General features: G+C 41.4%; 1 protein-coding gene across 3 annotated transcripts; it reads right to left on the bottom strand.

Moving 5' to 3' along the window:
• Positions 1–2,266: 2,266 nt before the first annotated feature.
• Positions 2,267–8,890, bottom strand: LOC118209328. 3 transcript variants are annotated; one of them, XM_035384565.1, is made up of 7 exons: positions 8,732–8,890; positions 7,314–7,467; positions 5,596–5,689; positions 4,540–4,658; positions 4,190–4,332; positions 3,101–3,274; positions 2,267–2,754 (listed from the first exon to the last, which is right to left on the bottom strand). In XM_035384565.1, exons 1-7 carry the CDS (start codon positions 8,740–8,742, stop codon positions 2,643–2,645), a joined length of 807 nt encoding a protein of 268 aa, XP_035240456.1. In that variant the 5' UTR covers positions 8,743–8,890; the 3' UTR covers positions 2,267–2,642. The 3 variants fall into 3 exon arrangements, with proteins under 3 accessions (XP_035240456.1, XP_035240455.1, XP_035240457.1); XM_035384564.1 differs by having other exon boundaries at positions 3,101–3,298; positions 8,732–8,889; XM_035384566.1 differs by having other exon boundaries at positions 2,714–2,754; positions 3,057–3,298; positions 8,732–8,889.
• Positions 8,891–9,434: the final 544 nt, after the last annotated feature.

Below are 9,434 nucleotides of genomic sequence, written 5' to 3' on the forward strand. Positions count from 1 at the left end.
TCTGTAGGGAACAATGCAAGTGATGGCACAGCATTATGGATTCAAGTACATTATAAGGCGACATTATTAAGCTTCATGATGACCAGGGAACCAGCAATCAGTTGAATAATGAACAAATGACAATACGAATAAGTGATTGCAAAATGCAATGGCCTGTAAAAAATTATGTCTGGATATTATTGGAAATGGTCCTACGATACCAAATTTCATCCTTACCCCTTAACCGTAACTGAATTCATAAAGATAGTTCATTAAATATACAGTAAAAGAAGTATTACTGCAAACTGTTTTACACATGTATCTGCTTTAATCTGTTCTGGCAGCAGCTGCAAACCACACTTAACTGTTTAAGTAGTGCTGTCTTTGTAAGTTTAGCACGTACTTACTACTGTAGAATGAAGACACATCTTAAAGGTGAGGTTGCTTTTTTCAAATAGATCTGGTTCAGTGGGTTTTTTATGTCAGTCTGCTCTGCCAGCCTCTCTTATTTATTAGTGATACATCTGGGTGAAAGATTGTCACCTTTATGATCTTTGCTGACTCTACTCACTCCTTCTTTACTATATTCATCTCTATATTCAGCCTTCTCTCCTTTTTCCTTTTCTATTTTTTCCTTCTCCATTTCGACTATACTGTACCCCTCACCTCCTCTTTCTCCATCTTCTCTGTATCGCTCTCTCCTTTGTGAATCTCTCATCTGCATTTCCTGTTTCGCACTGCAGGTCTCGCAGCTGTCTCGTTAATATAATGAGGGAAAGCGAATGTAAACAGCTTAAACGGGACTCTGACACTGCTGGTTTGGGCCTATTTTTGGAAGCACCCACAGTGCTGTCTGTGTTCCATAGCCAAAGACCCATCCTGTCTGGACTGCAAAGTAAGAGGAAGAAACCATGGCAATAAAAAATGTACATCTGTCATGGACGGCACAGACCACAAATCCCTGCTTTTTGTTTGTTTAAACCATTATAGACAGATTTTATTATGGACGGACCAGATGGTCGGCTCCATATTTGTGACATTTAAAGTTCTCTCTCCATTCTGTCTACGCCACAACATTCCAGTGTGGTGCATCTACTAAATATTCATTAAGGGGCGTGACCAAGGACAGTGCCAGTTTCAATGGAAGTAGGAAACTACAGGAAACCTAGTTAACCAAAAAGGTAGATGGAATGTAGGTACCATTTTGCTTTGTCTGTACATTTAGGTTCAACGAAATGCCTGACAATATTTTTCTATGTTGTAAAAATATATAGTCCCTGGCTCTTTACATACTGACAGTGCTGCACTGTAGATTGCTATGTTATATTGACTTAGGTATGGGTCTGCACTGCACATAAATGGCTGTATCCCTCTGAAATGAACCCTATGACCTCCTCTTAGTGTTTGTGTGCTTTACAGGAAACGATGGGGATGCTCATGGATTTCACAAGGCCAAAGCAATTGGACGTGCGTGTGTTTCCAATGCTGTCCGATCCTGTTTCGGTGGAATTGAAATCAACACCAAAATTAAAACAAAATACTGTACTGGAGATGAATAAATGAAGGGATGATGAAAGGAGGCAGCCATTGTGATTGTGCTGGGGGGCGAGCATGAATGGGACACCTCCAGTGTCTCCTGTGTCTCTGCTCTGACACACCATTGCCAGGAAACGCCCCTCAGGTACAGCGCAGGTAGACGGGTCCGAACAGCTGAAGTACAACACATCAGTATGTGGTGTGTACACATGTTCAGGTGGGCAGGTGTAGCTATAGACATATTCTTTGGGTGTGGGCTGATGTTTTGGTGTATGGGAAGACCGGTATGTGGCACAGGCTATTTTAAGGTAGACGGGTGTATAGCATTGACTAGTGTTCATCTAAAAAGAGGTCCGTGTGATACAGATTGGTGTTCAGGTGGGTAGGTGACTGGTATACAGGACTGTGGTGTGGTCTGTGGTGTGGACCGTGGTGGACTGTAGACATATGCGTGATACAAATGAACATTCAGGTAGAAAGGTGTACAGGATGGTTGTGACTTCAGAAGGGAGTGGCACTGCCCTCAGCAGAGGATCACATGGCCACGGCTGATCCGTTAAACTCTGTCTGCCGCAATAAGAGACCAGCAACCAACCCGTATCACTGAGGGGTAAATTACTATCAGAGAGTGGAACACACTAAAAGCCAAGGAGCACAAGATGCACTAAAAAATCTAACTGCACTGAATATGAACGAGGACATGGCCTCTCCATCCAGTGAGCATTTGGCCTAATGGTTTCAAACACTGAAATAAACAAACATGATTTATTAAAAAAGAATGCTTGCATTTACTTATCATTCCATCAAAAAAGTTGAATTGATAAAGATTCCACCTGGGAAAAATGTGAACCAGGCACAACTGACAATCTGTTGAAAATACATGTACACAAAATGGCTTGCAGTGTCTACAAATACAAAAGTCACTGTTAGGTTGTAAGTTTCTTATGGAAAAGTATATATAATTAATTTAAATATCTCTCTCTTTTGCAGTTGATAAGTATCATCTTAGATAAATGTCTGACTATTGGGTTTGTGTGCCAGTATAAAACATTTGGAATAGATTTAACATAAATGTTTCAGTAGAGCACATTAAAATGGCATGAGGGGACAGATCACCCTCTCTGAAGTCACAGAATAGTGCACATCCTGGAAGTGGCCAGGGGCTTGGGAGGCACAGAGTCTTCTAGCAGTTTGGGGATCCCGTCCAGGACTTCCAGTTTTGGCAAACAGGAGAACACTCTGAGGAAACAAGGGACACTTGCTTTAGAAGAACAAATAAAAACAGGGAAACAACAGCAAAAGAAGACAGAAGGACATTGATTTGGAGGTTAGTTAAAAAATGCCTGAAAGGAATGTAAAAAAAAAAAAAAAAAAACACTTCACAATGCCTGCACAGGAATGTCATATCCCGAAAACAGTCAATAGCAGGTTCCAGGACATATTTTTAATTAGCACACATATTACATAACCTTTACAGCAGTGTTGTGGTTTGAGAATGTACCCCTATCCCTCAAGATGGTGGGCTATCTGTCTGTACCTACGTTTGCGTAAGGGGGGCGCACAAAGCGGGAAACACCTCTCTCACCGTGAGCGGTAGTCCTCCAGGAACTCACAAGGGTTTCGGCTGAGTGTGAGGGACTGGAGGGGCGTGGCTCCCAGCAAGGCCAGCTCCCCCAGGGCCTCAATGCTGTTCTCCGACAGGCAGAGGTGCTGGATCCGAGGGACCTTTGGCAGCTGTCGGATCGACGTCAAATGGTTCCTATGCAGATTCAGGCTTATGCATCTGTGCGGCAGAGGGCACACCGTTTCTTTCATACCCATTTAGGAGATGAACTTTTTTCTCAGTGACTTCTTACAAATTTCTTCATGTCACAGGACAGATTTAAGCTTAACTGTCCAAGGTTGCCTTTTAAGTTAATTATTCATTTTGCAACATACAGTAGCTGCAGATGCTACATATGTTCAGCATCTGTGCAGCTTAGCAACTCATTTTCAATACTTCTGAGCAACATAAATGTTACGTCCCTGTTTCTGCTCCCTTTTTGTCTTGGGATACTGTCTTTCTGTCTATAGGTGGAGCTGTTGAGGGAGATTAAGGGTTTATCAAGAACACCTGGCTACCTCCATTCCAGAGGATAAAACAGCCCTTCCCCACCCACATGGAGGCCTCAGGCTGTGAGTACACGTCAGTCATGGGGGATCCCTGGGCATGCTGGTTTTTGTTCCAACTGCAATTACTCTCCCAGAATTTCAAAAAACTGTTCTTATTTCTTTTTGTGCTCTGAGGGATTATTCATCCTTTTAAGCCACATTATGTCAGAAAAGGCTATGCATACCATTAAGAATAGTATATAGAAAATGATTACAAAGAGAGATAAAAAAAAGCAATTGGCTGCTAAGTGTTGAAAGTGTGGATACATGACAACTAAAACTATCTGGTACATAATGAAGAATTTTAAGGCAAAGCAAATGATAATGAGCAAAACCTGTATTATATTTAAGGAAAAAAATTATGAAAGAACTTAAACATGTTCGACAGCCTTAATTGAGCAAGACATTGGCTGTTACGAAAACCAGCATACATAGGGGTCCCCAGGACAGAGTTTGAGATCCACTGACATAAACATTATTGTGATGTTGCTCCACAGTTCCCACTGCATTCTGGGAGGTGTACCTTGGCAGTCGGATAGAACTCAGGTCCCTCAGCGCATTGTCCACCAGCTGCAGGCGCTCCACTCGAATCAGCCTGCGCAGAATCCTGTTGAAGTTCTCCAACTGGTATGGGTCCCCCAGGTCCTGGTAGGACAGGTTCAGCTCCTGCAAAGGAGAGAAAACATAACTTTATAAGTACAAGGCAACAAAATATGTTGTTGAAAAAACATGCACGTTATGGTATAATCCGTGTGTGAGCTGTCTACAGCATGTGCGTTTGAGCTGTGTGCATTTGTGTGTGAGTATGTGTGTGTGTGTGTGTGTGTGTGTGTGTACACGTGCACATGTAGGTCATGGTTGTCAAGCTCTCACCACACAGTTCTCCCAGTTCTCCTGCAGTCTCTCCTCCCACCTCTGCCCCTCCTCTCCTCTCCTCCTATCCATAAGCACATTCTGCTCCCCTCTAAGGAACAGTTCTTCCTCTGAGGGACCTGATTGGGTGATAGATATGCTGTACATTACATCAGGTTCTTAAATTCCATCAATGAATCGGCAAAACAAAATGCATTTGCTATGGAATATTTTTACATCTGTATCTCCACAAAGCACTGAGGCTTTCCTGTATGAACTCAGAATAGGTGTTGGGGTGATGAACACCATAATGGGTGAAGGTGGGTGAATTATCAAGGCAACAGGCAAATGTGAATAATTAGTACTAGTACTTGCAATTAGAATCAAAATGCTAATATATCTTCACCATGAAAGTAGTTATTGTACAAATGCCTAAATTAATCCATTTTGTGTGCAAAATTATTTACATTCTGACTTACATTATGTTGAGCTTGATTGAATTGAGCCTAATTGTACTGGGTAAGCATAGTTACATTTTATCAATACATTTGTATGAGTGAACTGTTGATCTACTACTCTCATGATTGGCAAACTTAAATGTAGTTGTTTACATTCTCCGTGTTCCAAGGGAAAACTGTTGAAATAATGACATTAACAGATCTATAGCCATCATATTCATTGGTCCTACTGTGATTAATGTGTAAACCTCATCCTCACAAATTTACAAAATGTGTAATCCATGTAAATGTAATTCAATATTAAATGTTATCATCAATCAATTTCTGTAATAACCTTTGTTTCTTAAGGACGAACACAATGATAATGGATTACTACACCTCAGAGACATTACCATCACTTTGATATAATATAATAGAACATTTTATCAACAAATCAATGAGCAAATGTATGAACCAATCAAAAGCTGCTCCTAACAGCAAAACACCATGACTGATTCAAATTCAGTGAACCAAGGAAATCCCTCATGGCTGCACTCTTTCTGGTTAACTGCTGTTAACTCTGTAATGAGACACTGTTCTACATGTTGCCACACACAGAATGAGGCAGGTCTGACCTCACCTTCTCTGACTCTAGGGCAGGCGAGCTGGTCTCCGCGGACATCGTGTTTCTCTAACTTGTACCAGGAGACGAAGCGGAAGCGGCTGGATGGCGACTGAAACAGAGGAATGCTGTGTGAGCTACTACACAACCGAAATGTAAGCTTGCTGAGGACCTCTGGGTAATTTAGTTATGCAATACCAGCTACCACACAAGCAAAACACTGAGCTGATACTGAACAGACAACCAACATTAGCAAAATGGTGGCCTTATCTTAAGGAGAAATCTAGTTCTTTGAAAAAACAATCAGTATAATCATACGTAATATTAGCCTTCTTCAAAAAATATTAAAATGGCATTAGCCACCAACATTTCTGTGCAGGATGAAGATACTTCTGAGATATGTGTTCATATTCTGTATCTATGTCTGTCTTAACAGTTTTTCTTAACTTTTTCTTGCATTTCTTAACATGTGCTGTAATTCAGTCTAGCTACGGCAGCCTTAAATGTCCCTCTGGATAAGAGCATCTGCCAAATGTTTAAGTGATAACAGCAATAATAACAGCCATCATCACCAGCATCAAAGCTCAGAATTTAGTCTGTGAAAAGCAAACCTTTCAAAACATAGTTTAGCGACGAGGGGCATGTGACACAGGAGACACACGTGTCACACGTCTTTAGCCTACTCTCCAAGCGCACCGTGTCTGCAACCCTTCATTTTCACCCAGCAGGGCGTTGACAAATGCAGGCAGTGACAAACACCTTCTCGAGGTGATTGTGACAGATCTGAAATAGCAGCTTCACTCTGAATGACAGGAGGCCCACTGATGAGTGTGTGTAGAATTAAACACACACACACACAGTCTGAATACTCTCACTAAGTGTTAGTAAAGACAGTTCTCCACCACGTAGGGAGACTGAGAGAGTGCTTTCCTCCCCCGCTGTTTCCCTCAGCAATCTGTCTCTCAGATCACAGTCCCCTGTGTTGCTGATCAGACCCACTGAAGCACTCAGTAATATACAGTACTGTTTTCTCCTGACCTGATCAGAGGTCAGTGTAGCGTCAAAAATAAAGTCAAGCCTGCACACCATTTCTCTTCAAACCAGTGCAGTTCTGCAAAATAAGGACATTTCAGTCCAAACTGGGCCTTTGTCAGATCTGCCAGCAATGCACCAGAGATAGAGCAAGGTGGCTTTCATGCCTGCATCAAAACAACTTTCATATTTTTAATATTTCCGTTTTTCAAAGAGGTTCATCCTTCGCCATCCTTCAGAGATATTCCACGTTCACCTTGATATGTCATTTATCATATATATATATATATATATATATATATACACACACAATTGATTTCATGGTTTTAAGAACTTATATGGTCCTTATAATGTTGATGCTTTGCTCTCAGGTGAGGCATACCGTGATGCCCTCGAGCAAGGTCCTTAACTTTAAACACTTCAGCAAAGCCCCAGCAGTTCAAATGGATAATACATTAAACGTAAGCCACGTAAGTCGCCCCAGGATAAGAGTGCATCACCAGGTAAATAAATAATACAAAGTAATGCTATGAGCAATGAAGCATAATTTAATAGTCAATAGTAGGGGAACACACATAAACAGCCTTTAACAGGGTTTAGCTAACAGACTCTGCTTTTATGACGTTACATCACTGGTGGATGTGTGTCTCAGTGTGAGATGGGAGGCTAGGTCTTGCGAGGCACGGGGGGCACGAGGTACTCACGGGGGTGGCGATGAAGCCTGAATCCGGACTCTGCTCCACTGAGACCCTTTGCCGGGAAGGCCCCGCCTGAGAAGTGTGGGCGTCGCTGAGGTCAGAGTAGCGGGCAGAGTGAGACTTGGGATAACTGTCATTGTTCGTTACTACACCTGAGGAGCTGAGAGAGAGAGTGGGAGGGGAAAATAATATTATAGTGAAAAGTGAAAAAGGGGGCAGCAGAAACGGCAAGAATTGGTGTGTGTGTTTGTGTGCGTGCGTGCGTGTGAGAGAGAGAGAGAGAGAGAGAGAGAGATTAATTTTTTATTTTCTGTTCCAGTTATCAATATTATCTGTAGCTATAGGCCCAGTGCTAGCTTCTTTTGAACAGTTTAAATGTATACCTGTCTTTCTATTTAATGCTTTGCCAATATTATACATATACATGCCAGTACAGCATTTTGAATTTAACCAAGACAGATCAAATTAACCTAGAATCTGAATTAACTCACGTTATGGACCAAAAAAAAAAAAAAAAACAAAACACAAAAAACAATATATAGACCCACTGTACGTTTGGACCACTTTTTGACTGCGTGCTAATTTTCGAAGCCTAATATTTTAATTGGTAGGCCTATTGAAGTCATCATGTCCGGTAGGCTACATTTCAGTTTACAATTTAAGTTGTACGTTCATAAAGTTTAAGGGTGTCCAAATGCCTTTCAACCAAACACTTGTGACCTCTGACGCAATAAACGGATCAAACATGTTCTTGCACGAAACTGCAACGTCTAGGCCAAATTGCCTGATTGAAATGCTACCCATCCCATATATCCTCTCCGCTGAAATTCTGACCTGCTTCAGCCCGTTTAGGGTTACCGTGAACTCTGCACCCTGTGCCGGATTAATGCGGTAGCCATAACAGCGGGACACCCGAGCAGGTGTCATTAACTAATAATTTGAGCATTAAGGAGAGCGTGGACACCCTTTATCGGTTCTGCTGCTTTTGTAACTGACCGTAAGCACATTCATTCACGCCGCTGGTTGTGGTACTTCTTAAAATGTCGTTTTTCACTTTTTAAGATCCGGTGACGCCTTCAGTAACACCGACACTAACTTTCAACGAGCTAGAAAATGTTGCCTTAAAACAATAAATGCAAACAAGGCTACAGTGTATTAGCCTATGCATATTCTAAAAACACCATTGCATACAAACATCAAATGCATCTCTCAAAAAAAACAAAAAAAAAAACCAAACAAACAACAACAACAAAAAAAAAAACAACAAAAACAATCAGTTAATTCTGGAATGTGGGACCAAATGTTATCTGTTAAGAGTTGAATTGACACTGTTAGATTTTAAATAAGCCTGACATTTTACTCTGTAGGCTACAATGACATGCAACCATGACGTAGCTTTGTAAAATGAAATAACCAGCTCCTACCTTTCTGACATGTCCTGACGCTGTCCCGAACTGCTGCTCTCTTTAATTCATAGTGACGTTGGCGTTTTAATAATCCACCGGCGCTAGTTCCCATCAGGACTAACAGCCCTGTTATTGGCGAGGTAAGGCTGCACTGGTGGCTTGTGCTGAAAGGTGGTGTAGCGCTCCTGAAGCCACAGGAGAAGGTCATCAAGGGCAGGTGTTTGTTGCCTAGCAATGCGGTCTTGTGCATTTAAAATAGTTAAAGATAGCTACACACAATTCGTCCAAATCAATTTAAAATATATATTTATTATATATATTAAATTGTGTGTTTTATCGTGTTGTTGCTTAATTATTCCAGCTATGATCACATATTAAGTAAAATGGTTTAAGGGAGACAAAAAGGAATCATCTATTTCTAGTATTACCATAAGTAATAAATTGACGCAAGTGGAAGCCATTTGCTGCACAGGATCATGAGCGATGCTATATTCCTGTTCGTTGCGGCGAATGAAGATTTTACACTGATCTTGGCTGTGAGCCTCCAATAACCTCTGCTTCAATTAACTGCAGGTCAGTCTCGTGGTGATCAATCAGGCGTTGGGACACCCTGCAGGCGCACATGCCTTTGGTCTTGAATACCAAAATGTAAGCGACCACAAAACGATTAGTAAGAACAAAGACAATTACAACCTTTTTATTAATTAGTGTGGACTCTTTC

The sequence above is a fragment of the Anguilla anguilla genome, chromosome 12, assembly GCF_013347855.1.
Source record: "Anguilla anguilla isolate fAngAng1 chromosome 12, fAngAng1.pri, whole genome shotgun sequence".
NCBI classification, from domain to species: Eukaryota; Metazoa; Chordata; class Actinopteri; order Anguilliformes; family Anguillidae; genus Anguilla; species Anguilla anguilla.

What these genes read in the sequence shown, in the direction of transcription:
- LOC118209328 (XM_035384564.1), bottom strand. An exon ending in CAGGCTTCATCGCCACCCCC is followed by an intron (nt 5,690 to 7,313) that starts GTGAGTACCTCG and finishes CCTCTGTTTCAG; the next exon opens with TCGCCATCCAGCCGCTTCCG. An exon ending in AGTTCTATCCGACTGCCAAG is followed by an intron (nt 3,299 to 4,189) that starts GTACACCTCCCA and finishes TCTGCCGCACAG; the next exon opens with ATGCATAAGCCTGAATCTGC.